Source organism: Myotis brandtii, unplaced genomic scaffold (assembly GCF_000412655.1).
Source record: "Myotis brandtii unplaced genomic scaffold, ASM41265v1 scaffold155, whole genome shotgun sequence".
In the NCBI taxonomy this organism is placed as follows: Eukaryota; Metazoa; Chordata; class Mammalia; order Chiroptera; family Vespertilionidae; genus Myotis; species Myotis brandtii.
Genome location: NW_005355621.1, coordinates 1,240,874 through 1,258,552, shown reverse-complemented (window position 1 = coordinate 1,258,552; position 17,679 = coordinate 1,240,874). Strand labels below are relative to the sequence as shown.

General features: G+C 46.6%; 1 protein-coding gene across 2 annotated transcripts in view; it reads left to right on the top strand.

Annotated features, from left to right (window-relative positions):
* Window positions 1-17,679, top strand: part of RFX4 (regulatory factor X, 4 (influences HLA class II expression)) — a 134,070-nt gene that overhangs the window by 39,449 nt on the left and 76,942 nt on the right. For both annotated transcript variants that reach the window (XM_014535987.1, XM_014535988.1), the window contains exons 3-4: window positions 1,940-2,000; window positions 13,585-13,708. In XM_014535987.1, coding sequence (XP_014391473.1) covers window positions 1,940-2,000; window positions 13,585-13,708 — 185 coding nt within the window. The remainder of the gene's footprint in view (window positions 1-1,939; window positions 2,001-13,584; window positions 13,709-17,679) is intronic.

Genomic DNA, 17,679 nt, shown 5'->3' with positions numbered 1-17,679 from the left:
CTCCTTCCCTTCTTTCTTCCTTTCCCTCCCTCCTTCCCTCTCTTCCACCCCTCTCTTCATTCCCCTCCTGTCTTTCTCCCTTATTTCTTTCCTTTGTAAAACACCAGACATTTGTTTTTTTCCAACTTTGGAGCCAGAAGTTCAAAATCATGGCCCCATTCCTTTTTATTAGAGAAAATATCTTTCCCAGAAGCCCCCAGAGAGCTTTTCCTTACGGCTGATAGGCCAACACCATGTCACATGCCCCACTGATCCATCAGTGGCTAGATGGCAGAAATACCATGATGGATTCAATCAACATTCACCTCTCAGGGAATTGCGAGGGGATTGCCCTCCCTGAACACATGGTCCCCTCTAAATCGGCCTCCATTAATGTGGAAGCAGGTGAGTGCGTACAGTTGTTGGATAAGCAACGGCAATATCTGCTACAGTGTTTAAGAGCAGACATTTTCATCTGAATTACACCAATATTGATAAATTTCCATTGAGAAAAATATTTTCTGAACTCAACTTTGTTAAGCTAATTTATTTTTTAAAATTTTGACACAGCTTATATCATTTACTTTCATTTTCGTTTTACTTAAATTCTTTTCATGGGTACAAATTCTTTTCCATATAATTTTTATACCACAGCTTTATTTCATTGACCATTTCACAAGTTCTTACTAAATTTTGTTGATTATACTTGTAGGTTTGGACATTGATAATTTTCTTTTGAGAATGTTACGTGTGGATCAAGAACTTTTATTTTATATTGACCATTTCTATCAGAATCTTCATCAGCAGTTGGATGAGACTATATGTATTTCTCTGTTCATCCTGATAAAATGTGAGCAATTCCTCTTAGGGGTGCAAAAATCGATCTGTTCAGATTGTTGGATTTGCAGAGGTCAGCAAATGAGAACCTCACAGGTCAGATCTGGGCTGATGCCTGTTTTCCCAGGCTTTTCTCTCATAGGTGAATATTTGTAATTTGTTTGATGATAGGGATTGTGAACTTTGAGCTCCAATTAAGAAAAATGGTACCCGCTTCCCCCTAAATAATTTCTTTTGTCATTAATAGGCCTGTATTATAAAAGTTGCACTCAATTACTATTATTTTGAATTTTGTCAGTAAAAGTTTTGTGGAATTTGTTTTCTCTCATTATATAAATATCACATACTATTCTTTTTTAAAATTTATTATTTTCTAAAAATATCTTTATTGATTTCAGAGAGGAAAGGAGAGAGAGAGAGAGAGAGAGAGAAACATCAGTAATGAGAGAGAGCCATTGATTGGCTGCCTCCTGCACACCCCACATTGGTGATGGAGCCTGCAACCAGAGCATATGCCCTGACTAGAAATCAAACCCTGACCTCCTGGTTCATAGGTCAATGCTCAACCACTGAGCCATGCCGGCTGGGCATTACATACTATTCTTGATTTTTGCTTCTTGGCCTCAAAATTCTAAAATATTTACTGTCTGGCCCTTTACAGAAAAGGTTTGCCGACTCTTGCTCTTCTGTTTGCTAACCTGATTCCTCTGCACACTCACACTCTCCCTACCTTTTCCCTCACTTTCTGTTCTGAGGAAGTTAAAAGGAGAAAATGGTGAGTGAGGTCAGTATGTTCTTAGGGTCAAAACTGTTGAGGAAAATGTCCAGCTTCATTTGGGAAAAAAGCAAGTTGGATGAACGCAGTCCTATTCAGCTATGAAGAGCGAACTCTTCAAACTGTTACATATTGTGTCAAATAAAAATACAAATCGGTGTGAGAGTTTCCTGTAAAAATCAACCCCCCCCCTTTTTTAAATTAAGGTATAATAAGTCTGAATTGTTGAAAAAGCCAACATATCATTGCTTTCAGAGCATCAACACTTGAGGGAGACAATGTTTTGAGAGCTGAGCGACCTTTTACTTTTTCCTACTGAAGTTAGCTCCTTTTTCTTTCCTTTAACAGATGAGGAAAAAGAAAATAATAGAGCATCCAAGCCCCACTCCACGCCTGCTACTCTGCAATGGTAAGTTCCTTTTTTAGTAAGTTCTCTCTTGATGGGATGCTCATGTAACTCTATCTTCATACTGCTTGGTGGGCACATGGCTTGGCTGTTTTGACATTGTCATGATAATGTGACATCTAATAGCCCATCTGCAACCTCTTGAATTTGCAGGGATGTGTAAAATGCTCAAGCTGGATCTAGGCTGGAGATTTGAATTTTGATATTTTATTTTGAGGTAGATTCCACCCCTTTCCCCCCCATCATCAAAACACTGGCAAGGACTAAATTCCACATGGATGCTATTAATTGATTTTAATGGAATCCATACTTCAGTTAATAATGTTGCAGCAGACTATATAGAAACATAGGTCTAGTCACCCCGTCAATCAGCCTTAATGAATTAACAATTACTTGCAACTACAAAGCAGTTATGTTAGCATTAATAAGAATTATCTACTAGAGTGGCTTTCTCTTTAGTATTTGGAATTTCTGGGCTTGATGTAATATTTAGTGATGGTGTTTAAGTGGTTGCACTCATGTTTGGAAGAAAAGCAGAGAAACATCAGGAAGATGGAGGAGAGAGCCAGAAAGCAGATGGGCATTAATGAGCAAATTGTATTAGATTCTCTAGTCTAATCCAGCCACAGGTGAGGGGGAAACAGCACTGGGAGAGAGCATTCAGGAACGTAACTCAATCTTCTCTAAGGAGAGTCTCAGTAGTCACCTTGCTTTGCTCCAAGGCTAGCCAAGGTTGTTTTCCAGCCTCTGTCTGGTTCCCATCAATGTGTCCCTATATTCTTTTTCTCGTTTCACTTGCTGCGTTTTTGCTTTATTTAAAATTCTATTCTTCCTTTTTGGTCAAATCATCCCTTTCCTCTTCCCCCTGGATGATGGTCACACAAATTCCCATAATGTCAGGACAGCAAATGAGGCATCAACATAAAAGACTTTGGGGGTGAGAGATTCTAGAAATGCAAGGAATCGACACTCTTGCTTTAACCCTACCAGACCGCTGTACCGGTTTTTCGGTAATTTCCGAATCTGCCGCTATACCGTTGTACCTAATTTTCGGTACTTTGCCTAGACCTATTTTCTACAATGTCTCCAAGTTCCATCTTATTCTAACCACTTGTTTGCATGTAACTAACATTTTTCTATATCATGTTGGTTTTTTCTCTTTAATGCCCAGGAGCCCAGGTATAGGGGACAGTTAGGTTCAGGGCCTCAGGTCTGGTAGGGTTAATAACTGGGACATGTTGCACATTTTAGAATAAAAGATTTGAAAGGGACTATAAGGAAATCACCTTGTTTGTGTCTGTTGCCTGTGATTCTCTGACATCTGCCTAGCGACAGCGAGGCTGTGGAAAGTGCGGCCTCTTAAGTCAGACTGCCAGGAATGAACTCACAGCTCTGCTTCTTTCCAGCGGTGGAACCTTGGGCAAGTTCCTTAACCTCTCTGTGCCTCAGTCTACTCCCCTGTGAAATGGGGACAGCAGGGACAGCAGTGGTATCTACCTCATAGGGCAGTCATGAAGAGGAAGTGAGTTAGTACAATAATGTGCCAACAGCACATGGTAGGGTGAGTGCTTGGTAAATCTCAGCCACCGTCAGTGGCTAGCCACGCCCCTTCCTCTGAGTCCCACAAGGACGTCCTGGAACAGCGCTTCTCTCTTCCCTGACATGCGCACAGTCCGTTCTCTTTCTCCTGTGCCTAATTCTATACAAAATCTCTGTTTTTCTAAATAAAGGGACACATAGATCATCCCAAAAGAAATTTCATCCTCCAATTCACAAAGTTAGGCAGTGGATTATTTTAATGATATATTGGCTTTCAAGGGCAAATCAGATTTGAAAACATATAAACTTTAGTCTTATTATTATAAACTAGTGACCCGGCGTGTGAAATTGCGTGGCCCCCGCTCACCCACCACCCCGCCTTGACACCCTAACCTCTCCACCCAAAGCTCAAGAGCGCCTGGCCCCACCCCCGACCCCTCTGGCCTTCTCTGGCCACTTCAAGCCCCGCCCTTTGTCCCCGTGAGTCACCTTGGGCTGGTCCCACCTCCTCTGCCCTGTCATGGCGCCGGAGGAGAGCGTGGATGCCTCCCGCCTGCTGCAGAGTTTTGAGCGCTGCTTCCTGGCGCTGCATGTGCTGCACTCCTTCCCCTGGCAGGTGGGCAGCAGGCGTGCTGAGTGCGAGCAGTGGGTGGCGAAGGACTGGTGAGGGGGGCACTATGGGCTCTCACCCCCGCTCTCCCTGCCACCGGATGGTCCTGCCTCCTCAGGATGCCTCCCCACTTCCACCCCGTCTCCAGAGCAACGCGGTGGCTCTGCCCCACTGCGCATGCACACGCAGCCTCCTGCTGATCGGTTGTTACAATGTGAGGGTGTCACTACCATTAGCATATTAGCTCTTCATTATATAGGATAAAATATATAAACTTTCTTATTAGCCAAAGGCATCAAGTTATTCAGACCTTAAATTTTCCTTTAATTCCTATTATATTGTATTGTATTATATTGTATTATACTATACTAGAGGCCCGGTGCATGATTTTTTTTCTCCCTCAGCCTGGCCTGCACCCTCTCACAGTCCAGGAGCCCTCTGGGGGAGCGGGCCTAAGCCTTCAGTCGGACATCCTTAGTGCTCCCAGCTTCTGGCTGAGCCCAGCTTCTGGCTGAGCCCGGCTTCTGGATGAGCAGCACTCCCCCTATGGGAGTGCACTGACCGCCAGGGGGCAGCTCCTGCATTGAGTGTCTGGCCCCTGGTGGTCAGTGCACATCATAGCGACCAGTTGTTCTGCCGTTCTGTCAATTTGCATATTAGCCTTTTATTATATAGGATTTTTAAGATAGAATGTCAGTTACTAACTAATTCAAGAAATGTTTACTGAGCACCTACTATTTCCTAGGCTGTTCTTGGGACAGCACTGGTGGATAAAGTGGACTAAGAATAGGGGCTGCTGACGCTCAGCAATCCCACAGGGAGTTCTGAAGCTGGGATGGCACTTCAGAGAGGACTGGAATGGAGGCCATGGGTCTGGTCCTATAGTCCCTACCTTGCCCATCTCTGGAAGTGGGCTGCCCCTAAGGAGGGGCTGTAACTGAGTGAGGCAGTTCCCTTCACCTCCCAACAGCGGGAAGGGCGCCTCAGCTCTGAAGAGTAAGCTGGGCACACGCCAGGGCATCTGCTCTGCCCTCCACATTGGGAGCAGGCTAAGCTTGTCCAAGGAACTGCAGAAGGCGGCCTGTGTGGTTGGAGCATAGTGAGCAAGGAGGGGGTGACACAGCTGAGGTGGCAGAGGGAGGCGAGGGGAGGGTCTGTAAACAGTAGGGAAGAAAAAGTAAGCCATTTCTTTAAACTTAAATAGGAACAATCATGCTTAAAAGTGTGGCGGAGGACATGTGACCTCATATAAAATTCCACATGAGTAACTATTTTTAAGACACAGTTTCAGTATAAAAACTGTCTCAAAGGGAACTGGTTGCACCCCCCACTTTATAAGGAAATGTGACATAATTTATAATATGTCCCCTTTTTGCTCTGACCGCCAGAGAGTTCAGAGCAAAATCTGATGCTTATGTATTTTTCAATCTCCTTTGTATGATTTTCTTCTTCTTTTTAAAAATGTTATAACTTTTTATTAAAAAGGCAAGATACAAATACATTGAGTACATACTTTTATTTTCCGTACACAGTAATACATTTCCTTATTTAAAAAGAAAAGCATTACAGATAAGGCGGAATTCTTCTCTTCATGTAATTCCTTGCTTCCTTCTTCAGGGCAACCCCGTTACCGGTGAGAAATTCCCACGTGTACATACGTACGTATATGTGCGGTCTTTGCCTGTGCATTTACATGCACTTGTACTGATCAAAGTTTCTGAACTGTGATTTTTTTATTTAGTATTTTCTTCTTTTTAAGACATATAACACTAAAACAACAAAAAATAAAAAACAAACAAAAAATAAGACATAACACTAAAAATGCTGTCACACAACCGGGCACACTCTATTGGCCCACACTCTCCTCCTCAGGGCAAGGTCCGGGAGCTCTGCCCACGCTAGTCCATGAGGAACAACCTCGCTGTGACTGCTGCTCAGGACCCCCTGCCCCCAAAGGCAGCCCAGCATTTACTTCCCCCTTTCCCTCTTGGTGGACACTTTGGTTGTGTCCAGATCTCATCTTCGCCATTACAAATAGGGCCCCAGAGCATGTCCATGTGTCCCCCGTGCACACCTGCGGCGGTGTTTCTCCTGTGCGGGAATCAAGAGGTGGAAGAACCTGGTGTCCAGGAAATGGTCAGGGTTGGCACACTTGCCCTCTCGATGGCTTTGCCATTTTATATCTTCACTTGCAGAATAAAGTGCTTTTCGTGAAAACGGGAACCAGGCTCCACAGCGTGGCCTCTCATTCTCTGAGGCGTTTTCATCCTTCACGGTGTCCCCTCTCTCCAGTGGCCGTGGGCAGCCCGGCAGGACGCTGAGGAAACAGAGGCCTCACCGCCATGGTGGCTGCCACCCACCCGACAGTGCCACGCTCTCCTGGGACGTTTGGCTTGTTTTGGGGATTGGATGGGAGCTATTTGCCTCGCCACCTTCTCCCTATCTTGTCATGAGCCTCTTCCCATCTCCTTAGACTCCATCCCCACTCTAAGGACAAATAACCCAGCAGCCAAGCAGCCTGGAATCCTCGAGGCCACGTGATCGGGAGGCAGCTCCCAGCAGAAAACAGACAAATATTGTCCAATGCCTCCTGCCGCACACTTTCCAGCATCCTCGGTCACGAGGGTGAGTAAAGCCTCGCTCGCTGGGGAGGCAGCCCTGCTGGAGTCCTGGCCGCACAATAACCTCTATTCACAGGAGGATTTGGGAAGGGAAAGCAGCCTGTCCCACCATCCTGGCCTCCTGGCTGCCAGCACAAGTCCTCTCCCAGCCCCGCCCTCTCACACCTCCCAGCTCCTTGTCACTTTCTGGTGAATCTACTTTCCCTTTCGGGAGTTTTCAGAGGAAGTCAGGCCCTTCCCCTAAGGTGAAGGACACAAGACCAAATTGTCACGTCCTTGGGCGGTCAGGGTGGGGGTTGGCATTTTCTTTTCGTTTGAAAAATAAAAATGAAGCCTTGGGTGGTTGATGGGCTTTCAGTTTCAAATTCATATGAAACAAAGTAAATTAGAGTTTCTCTTTCAAATGTTCCTGGAGGCCCAAGGTAGAGGATTGGGCTGGATACTGTTGTTGAAGTTTTAGACCCGGCCAAGCTCCTAGGCCAGACTCATTGGCTGTGACCAATACCTGATGTCTTGCACTCATTTCTGACCTGAGTCTTTATTCAACGGTGACATAACATTATTTACTTTCATAATGCAAGTTTCAGAAAGGAAAGCTGAACATTTCTAGCTTTGAAAGCAGGCAGAGGTGCTAGATAATGTGAAAGTGTGGGTGTGTCCTGTTAGAAGCCGTAGCTACAGGTGGAGAAAGGATGGTTAAGCAGATCAACACGAAGGGTGGAAATGTCTCGGAGAATGAGATGCTATGTTGTGGGGCTCCGTTCCTATTTTTTAAAAGGGGCTTTTTGTGCTATAGTTAAGGTATAAGATGATAAAACTATTATTTTTAATTTTTATTGATTTGAGAGAGAGAGAGAGAGGGCGGGGGGGAAGGGGCAGGGAGGGGATTTGTTGTTCCACTTATGCATTCATTGGTTGATTCTTTGTTTAAATATATTTTTTATTGTTGATAGTATAGATATCTTCCATTCTCCCCCCCTTAACCCCCATTTCTCTGAGTCCCTACCTACTCCCCCAGGTCTTAATTACCATATTGCTCGTGTCCATGGGCTATGCATATAAGTATATAAGTTCTTTGGTTTATCTCTTCTTGTCCCCCCAACCCCAGTGGTAGGGAGGGAGAGAGACAGTGAGAGAAACATTGATGTGAAAGAGACACAAGATTGGTTGCCTCCCACACACACCCAGACCAGGGCGGGGGATCCATCCTGCAACCCAGGTATGCACCCTTGACCAGAATCAAACCTGGGACCCTTCAGTCCCAGGACCAGCGCTATACCCACTGAGCAAAACCAGCTAGGGCTTCTTTGGTTGATTCTTGTATGTGCCCTGACTGGGGATCAAACCCTCAACCTTGGTGTATTTCAGGATGATGCTCTAACCAACTGAGCTACCCATGAAGATGTCCTTAGGGCCCCGTTTGTAATGTACAGACAGGGAATAGATGGAAAGGGATGGTTTATGACAGTGAATGGTGTCTCTGACAACCTCAATTATATAAGTTATGACATTCAACATTTTTTTTAAAGTCCTGTTGTCATTTCTTTTGGTAAAATACGGGGGGAAAAGTTCTGTTTTAGACATGTGTGCAAGGACGGGAGAAGTGGAGCCTTTGAGCTGAAAGCCCAGGTGCACGTGTAAGAAAACAGGTTTAAAATGAGAACCAAGGGGACAAGTATGCCAGGTGCTCTTTGCTCTTCATTATAAAGTACTAATGCAGAGCTTCCTCCGTGTGCCCTCGGACGCCACATGCCGAAACCTCGCGAGGAGGTCTTTTAAAAATGTACACCGTGGTTAATGACTCATGCTGGCTAGTAGACGGAGTTCATTATCTCCATAATAGGATAGACTCAATTCAAATATGACCAAGTCGTTGAATAGAAGATCAGAAAATGGAAGACGTGGGAAATTGTTTTGTGATCATTAAAAATACCCAGGTATAATGGAGTATTGTTCATCAGGTCAGACTAATGATGTCCTCTGGGAAAGCGGGAAATTTCATCAGATAAGAAGAGAAATAATGAACTGCCTTTCTTTCTGCCATGCCTTGGCCGGGAAGCGGGCATTCCAGTTAGCGACGTCAGCACACCCCGGGCCCTCTGGACTCTGTGAGGAGGTTTGGGGTAAGGTGTCATGATGCTATTCCTGGTGGTAGCAACTCATCAGATGTCAACGCTGCCCTTAATGCCAATTACATCTGTGTCTTCATAGAGCTTATTAAAATGCTTCACCCAAATACCTGGAGGCGGAGAAGCTCTGATGAGAGGAATAAAACGGGTAGAAATGTAGTTATTTAGAAGGTGCTGGCCTTGGGCAGGTAACTGCTTAATTAACTCAGCCTGTGATCTCTGACTTACATCCGACTCAAATAGTTGGTTACTGCTATGGGTTCATTTAATGAGATGTATTTTAATCTTTTAAAAAAATATATATTTTATTGATTTTTACAGAGAGGAAGGGAGAGGGATAGAGAGTTAGAAACATCCATGAGAGAGAAACATCGACCAGCTGCCTCCTGCACACTCCCCACTGGGGATGTGCCCGCAACCAAGGTACATGCCCTTGACCAGAATCGAACCTGGGACCCTTCAGTCCGCAGGCCGACTCTCTATCCGCTGAGCCAAACCGGTTAGGGCTGTATTTTAATCTTGATCTTATATTTTACCCCTGATCTCTTGGCCAGATTTAATGAGCAGACAGGCCACAAGAACAACCAGAAACTGAGCACAGGGGCCTTAAGTAAAGTAATGAATGGGGGACCCGGGAATGTACCGGGAGCCTGTGCTGACACCGAGTTTGGAAGCATCATTTCCCCTAACTCAGCACTCCTGCGTTTTTTAATCTTGGGGAGTGAAGCCCCCATTCATCCATTCAGCCCAGTTAGGAGCCTAAGAACCTGCCCTGGTTGCTCCTACCCTTCTCACATCTGACGACAGAAGACGCACACCCTAAATGTTCTCTCGCCCCCGTGGCCACTCCTTCACTTCATGCTCTATCGTTTCTTGCCTGGACTGCCAGAGTACCTCCCAACTGGTCTCAGTTGTTCGTTCGTTCATTCATTCAACAAATACTAAGTAGTCAGCCGCTCTGTGGACTAGGCCTCACTAGTCTACCTTGTTCACCCACCATAGAGATGCCAGAGTGAACTTTCCAAAACAAATTTTATTGTGCTACTCCCATGCTTAAAAATCTTAACTGCTCCCCCCCATCATTTTAAAGGCTCAGATGCCTCTTATAATATGAATTCTGAATAGTTTGAAATGCATGTTTGTTGAATGTGCCTATGGATTTTTCTGGCTGGAATTAATTTTAGGAACTCATTAGCAAAAACAAGCAAAAAGGGGATACTTCTCCCCTCCCCGCAGCTTGTCGTGCACAAAGTTCCTGATGTCCAGTTGTTCGTGTGTGTGCCTTCAACCAGAAAATGTCCCACTGCCGTCTAAAGAGTTGAAGTCAATGCTTTTCAAAGGGAGTGGTTGATGGAACTGTCAGTAGTCTAAGAAGAAACCTATGACATGGATTTTTTTTACATCTTTCTATATTCAAGACATTGCTGGCAAAAAGGACATACTGAGCTTTAGATTAATGTTAGTTACTGTTGTTATTGATGACATTATTATTACTCCTACAACATCCCAGAAACACTCAGTTCTTCCTGCCTCTGAGTCTTTATTGTTTTGATTCTCTGGGCATCCCTTCATTGCCTTCTGAAAATAATACTTTCGTAGCAGCTCTTCAATTCCCGGGGTTGCTAAACTCTTTAAGCCAGGCCATATTCTCTTGTGGGCATTGAAAGTTTCTCCACACCCCCTCTGTCATGGTTCTCTCCCTTTAGATACTCCTTCACAAGCCCCCTTCTCCACACAGACCTGCAGTTCCATCACCCAAAGCACATGCCACGTTTGTCTCGCATCCTTGCTGGTTCTCTTGTCCGCAACCCCCTCCCTCTATCTTGGCAAATACCACAGTGGTGAAGAGTGACACAAACTCTCCCATTTCCTAGCTAGCTGCAGATCCTGGGCAAATGAGTTCCACTCTTACAGCCTCAGTTTCCTCATCTAAAACATGGGTATAATACCTACTGGACAGGGTATAATACCTACTAGCATGAGGATCAAATGAGATCCTAATGCCCAGAGCCCCTGCCTAATAGCTTACCAGATGCTGGCTGCTGCTGCTGTTGTTCCAAAGTTGCAATCCCAATTCATCCATGAAACCTAATCACCTGCTCTCATCTAGCACTAATCTCTCTGTTTTCCCACCTTCCACTGCACCTGTGGTCAGCAGGTTGTAGTGCTTAAATATTCTTAGTTCTGTGCATTATTCTCCCCAGATAAACTGCACTGTGAACTAGGGCATAGGTCGTGTCTTACGTCAACACAGGAGCCAACAGAAGCCAGACCAGCACAGAAAATAGATTGGGTGTAAGAAAAACAGGAGGAGTGAGGCCTCTGGCCAGTTTGAGGGCACATGTAACTCGGGCCCATTGTTGTCATGCGGGAATATGGGCCCCTTGTTGCCAGACCTCAGCCTTTTTAAGAGAAGCCAGAAATCCAGATTCCAATGTGAAACGTCCTGAGTTTTCAAAGTTGGGCCAACACTGTTCAGGCCAAACAAAGCGTGTCTGTGAGACCCCAGCTTGCGAGCGCTGTCTTACTCAGATGGCCCCTACGGGTTTGTGCGTATGCTTGTTATTTAGACCTCTGAACTCCCTTTTACAGAGAAACAACACTGTGAGTGGCGTTTGGGGCTGATGGCTAAGCTGATTCCTATCCCTAGCAGACCTGACGCTCAGGTAGTCCTAAGGAGCCTAATCTCTACATGAAACCGCTTTCCCACAAAAAAAACCACATTTAGCGTTTTGAGTTACAGTGCTGGGGACACATATACTAGAATGGAACCCTCTCGGGACAGGGCCTTTGTTTTATTCACTGCCATTTCCTTAATGTTTAGGATGCTGCCCGGCATCCAGTAAATATTGTTAAAGGTTACCTGTGTCTCTGTCCATCTGCCCACCATCAACCTGTTCTCTGTGTGCAAGCAAGGACCATGTTGCTCACCGTGGTGTCCCCAGCACCTGCCGGGTGATAGGAGACCGACTGGTGTTCGTTGAATGACTATATGAGTGAAACCGTCTATTCATCAGACACTTACTGAGCACCTGCTCGGTGCCAAGGCATATGCTGGGCTTCAAGGGTGCAGAAGTGACTCCGACTCCAGGAATTGGGTTGCCCAGAAAGGATTGCATAAGTATTTCCCGAAACACTTTTAAAAACTGTCAGGAGTTACTCAGTGTTCCCCTTCCCAGAAAAGGAGGCTGGATGGATGAGGTGACCAGGGACCCCTCAGCACCGGGCTTCCTCATTTATCTGAGCATCCTAGGGCTGTGTGCATTCATGGGGTTTGACTACGAAAGACTGATCTTCTTTCAACACGTCAGAGTGAGCCAATGAGCGCTGCCTTTCAAGTGGGCACCTTGGGAGGCCGTGCCCTCGTTCCACTCCGGTTACGACAGCGCTGGACCACTTCCTGGGCAAGTGCCTCAGGGAAAGTTAGGAGCCAGTTGAGGACATTTGTGTCATTGCTTTAGATTCACGCCTTATTTTCGACCCCCTGCCCCTCAAAAAGTGTTTTAGCCCTCAAACTTGATTCTAAATGACTTTGGGTTGTTTCCTAAAATCCAACTCATAGTCAAAGGAGGACAGTTTTCTGTTGGTGAGTTTATTGAACCTGTGTGCCCCGGGCTCTGAAGGTAGCGGGGCCCGGGGAGAAGCCACATGGCCGTGTGCCCCGGCAGCTCTGCTGGGAGAAGTGGTGAACCTTCCCGTGTGTCCGTGGGAAAGGAGGCAGGAGTCGTCTTGATGCCTGCATTGTGGTGTGTGGGTTAAAGAGGAAAGAATCCAGTTTGCTTTTATGTTCCCAATATCTAGCACACATTCTTGACCTAGAGGAGCCAACAGAGGCTTTATGAAGAGAAAAGTGGATGGTGATGATGAGGTCCAACATCTAAGTACTTGCCGGGTGCCAGGCAGCATGCCGGCACATGACACAAATTACACGATCGTCACAACAACCTGATGAGGTGGTTATCATCATCACCTCCCAGTGGACACTGAGGCCCGAGGCTGAGTAACTTGTCCAAGGTCACCAAGCCCACGGGTGACAAGGCTGGGGTTTGACCCAAGTTGAAAGTCCCTGCTGTGAACCCCTGACTGTGCTCATGAGGAAGGTAACGGGATAGAATCATGCAATCCTAGTGCAGCCCAGAAGGCGATCCTAGCGGAACCAGGCGGTGCAGCTCCCTGCTGTGGCTGGAAAGCCTCCCGCAGTCGGCGGTCAGTGACTGTCCAGCTGCCCAGTCTCTCCTGGGCGCTTGCTTCCCAGGCCATCCCCACCCACTGCTACTAGTCAGCCAAACACGCTCTGTGATTGTGACACCCATTAGAAATGGCCACAGAGTGAGTGTGTGGTTCGAAGCTTGGCTGAATGGGGCACCTGCAAGACCCTGTATCATTTCTGGAATTTCAGGGAGCCCAATCCACCCAGAATGTAGCCATGCCAAAGACAGCACCGAGGAGGAGGACTGGGAATTTGGTTTGAAAACGTGACCAGCGGGCATTCCCACAGGGGCCAGGAGTCCGCTAACCTCCTCACTCCATCGTGACCTTGGGCAGGTTGCTTTGTCCTCCTGGGCCTCAGTTTCCCCATCTGTGGGAAGTTAGTTATTTCTGAGGTCTGCCCAGCTCTGGAGGAGGCCCAGGAAGACCATCCCTGTCTGACTGGGGTTTGCTCACTGGGCGTGTGTTCGTCTCCCCAGGCTGGAGGAGAACTATGAGATTGCGGAAGGGGTCTGCATTCCTCGCAGCGCCCTCTACATGCACTACCTGGACTTCTGCGAGAAGAACGACACCCAGCCGGTCAATGCTGCCAGCTTCGGAAAGGTGAGTGCTGCCCCTGGCTCGTTCTTCCACCCTTGTCAGTAGTTTATGCGTCGTTCTTCATCCTGTGACTCGGATCTTCGTAAGTTACCAAACTTTGATAACTTTGCTATGATACTTCACTGCAAAAAGTTTAAACACTTGTTAAAGGAATACAAAACCATATACCGAAACAAAGTAATTCCAAAGTGTTAAAAACTTCAAATAATTCAGGCAGGTTATAAAGGAAAAAGCGGATGTCTAACTTGAATGTCCTCAGTCTTTAATTGGCAGAAAGTAACTTCTTTCCTCTACGAGGCAAATACTGAACTCCCAAGCGTGTTGTCGTATGTATGTCAGTGAGCCTGGGATGGGCAAACTGCTTGGCTTTGTAATGGGAATGCCCTGGAGACCCTGGGAAATGGCCTTGTCTCATTCACTTGGATGTCTGGGAGGCGTCCACTGGCGGGGGGACGGGGGGAGGGCGGTGTTTGTCATGTCACTGCAGGCCTGGCTGTTCCCTATCCATCTTATGATGAAAATATATTCCACACTTAGTACCGTGTCTACAAGAAAAATTGTTATCCCTGGTCATTCATATTTACCAAGGAAAGCTGTTGGAGCAATCGGTGACTGATTGTTTGTATGATAGATTCTAGATTTTTACCCTTCCAAAATACCCAATGTAGCTTGAGTCAGTACATCTGAATTCTTTCTCCTTTTATTAGCTTCTTTTCTCTATGTCTAATTTTTACTGCATCTGATAACAAAAACGGCCTGTCTTTTCCTTACCTATGAGTGCAGGCATAGCCAGGACTGGAGTGGAGAAAGAGGTCAGTGTGTAAGTGTCAGGAGTTCCCTTCACAGGTCCCCAGCAGATAAATCCAACAGGAGAGGAAAAAAGAGAGGCGTCAGACCTCAGCCAACCTCCCTGGAGAGTCCACAACAGAGTGGCTGAGAATTGGCTCCACTCGATAAATGGGAAGATGCTCTGGCGACTTAAGGAGGGGAAATGTTTTTGTGATGCTCTGATGCTATTTCTCCAAAGTGAAAAGAGTCTTTTTACAAGTCAGTGGAGAAACCACCTTTGCCATTTCATTCACTCATTTCTCTAGTCCAGTGGTTCTCAACCTTCTGGCCCTTTAAATACAGTTCCTCATGTTGTGACCCAACCATAAAATTATTTTCGTTGCTACTTCATAACTGTAATGTTGCTACTGTTATGAATTGTAATGTAAATATCTGATATGCAGGATGGTCTTAGGCGACCCCTGTGAAAGGGTCGTTTGACCGCCAAAGGGGTCGCGACCCACAGGTTGAGAACCGATGCTCTAGTCCCTCGGTATTAGCGGAGATGGGCGGTGTGGCAAGCACTGTTAGGCCACAGAGGCCCAGCCGCGAACCCGCGTGGGGCCTCACGGGGAGGGGCTCACAGACCGGGAGGGAGACCGTGGCAGGTGGGAGAAGGAACAACACACCAGGAATGCGTGGGACCCTGGAGCTTGGTCACGTGTCTGTGGTCCTGAAACATTCATTTGCATCCGCATAGTCCCACGCAGTGGCCACAGTGCAAAGTCCAGCTCAGGCCTCTTAGATGGAGGGGCAGGTTGGGTGAAACCAAAGACCAAGAATCGTGCCTCTCCTGGACTTACCTGAACCTCTCTGAGCCTCAGCCCTCTGGGCTGTGAGTGGGAACGATCCCCGCCCTTCTTCAGGGGGATGTTGTTAGATTAGGGTGAGCGGGCGTCAGTGGGTGATGCGAGGCCCTGTTCACTCAGCCAACGAGGGGCTCAGATATTTGCTAACACCTACCATGTCCCATTACAACTGTTGTTTTTTGTGTGAATTCTCCAGGAGATGTTTGTGCAGAAAAAATAGCCACTCATTAGCTTAGATTCTGGAACAAAAACAAGCAAAAAACAAACAAACAAACAAACAAAAAAACCAACCCTCCCCATTTCTAGAATCTCTAATTTGCCTGTGTGAGGACTTTCTATTCCTTTTTCTCAAATAATTCTGTAACTCTGTTGTCAGCTTAGGGTTGTCAGCTTAGGGTTTCCGAATATCTGGACCTCATGCATGGTCCAGATAAAATTGATTTAACTCTGCCCCTGCTCCCAGAACCCCAGTTCCATTCCTAGTTTAAGTCTCAAGCCTGCCACCAAGATTTCAGCAAATCCCAGAGCACTTACATTCTCAGGCTCTCCTTGAGTTGGGGACTCTTCCTTCTGCCTATTCCTCCTCTCTCTACACCTGTGCTGCTCAGTACGGTAGCCACTCGCCACATACGGCTGGTAACTTACAGTGAAATACAATCAAGTTCTTCGGTCACACGAGCCATATTTCAAGTGCCCAGTGGCCACATGTAACTCGAGGCTGCTGTATCAGGTCCACAGATAGACATTCCCATCATCACAGGACGTTCGCTTGCACAGCCTTGCTCTGAACACCATGAGCCAGGAGTGAATTCAGGGCCCTCTGCACTGTGCACAAGACAGCCCTAGTGATCCTAGTAGACGGGAGTTTGTAGGGGGCTTTACACCCCAGACTGTCGTAAAGCACCTCAAAACGCTGTTCCCCCTTACCCCCCACACAGGAGGCTCGCTGGTCCTCCACCTGCCAGTTCCCCTCTCGCTCAGCCCTCTCAATTCTGCTGTCTCCTCCTTCCTCCCCTGCCTCCTTCTCCTGCTCCCCTCTCTCTTCCTTCCACCAGGTTTCCTCTGTTCCCTGATCTTTGGTTTCTGCTGATATCCATGCCCACAAGTCTCATTTACCCCAAACGGCTACTCAGAATATTTTTCCGAATATTGTTTTCTCCCCAAGAAGAAGTGCAGTGCCAGCTGCTTCCAAATAGTAATTAAAATAAATACCCAACCGTCCAAACAAACATCTGCCTTCTCTTCAGTCCAAAAGCAAGGACCTGCTCTAATGATATAAGCAGCACCAAGGCCAAGGCTCTGCCGCTGCCTGGCCATCGATTGCAAATGCCCTGGGACCTGGCGCTTCCTTGCAGGTGCCTGCTGAGGGCGGGCTCCACGTGAGCTTCTTGAATTGAAATCCCAGACAGTTAGTTGCCCTCCTGAGGCTCCCAGTGCACCGCACCTGCCACCTCCTGTGACCTTGGAGTGTCACTTTGAACAGGTCCCTCCGAACTTAGGATTCATCTATGAACTTTCAACTCAGAGCAAACGAGGTTCAATCTTTTAAATTAGTTTAGAGGGAAAGATTAGATTGGTGATGGTCCCTCCACTCAGCTTGCACCGGGGCTGAGGTGAAACAGACATCAGGGCTGAACCACCACCCCACCCGGTCCTCCCGCTGGGGTACTGCCTTGACAGAGTGGGTGGCAGCAACTGCTCTGCTGCAAGTAAGAGCTGAAGCAGAGTTCCTCTTCCCAGCCTTGGCCAAGCTCCGTCAGCACCGGCTTCCAGTAATGGTTATTGACTTTAGGTCACGGAGTAGCGTAGGGTCCACAGAGAATGCTGTGGCTCCTAGCCCAACGGGCTTTGCCCACTCTTACTGCTGGCTCGGGTCAGGGAAGGTCCCCTGACTGGACTCAACTTTTCTGAGTGCCGTTTCCTTATCTTTAGACCAGAATAATCCCTCTCCAAATTACTCTAGGGAGAAAATGGGACAGAGCTTAGGAGAGCATTTTTAAAAATGCAAAGCGCTCTACCAACGGAAGAAATCGCTGTTATCTAGAATTGGCCCCACTCCATCCTAGCTCCTCTATTTCCTCACCATGCTTTACTTCTCTTTACAGCACTTAGTACTGTCTGAAGATATATATATATATATACATACATACATACATATACATATATATATATCACATCACTAATATATAGTATATATAATTATCTATTATATCACATATATTGAAGTGATATATATATGATATAATTAATATGTAGTGTAGTTACCTATATAATACTAGAGGCCCGGTGCACAAAAATTTGTGTACTCGGGGGGGGGGGGGGGGAGGGGGGGCCCCC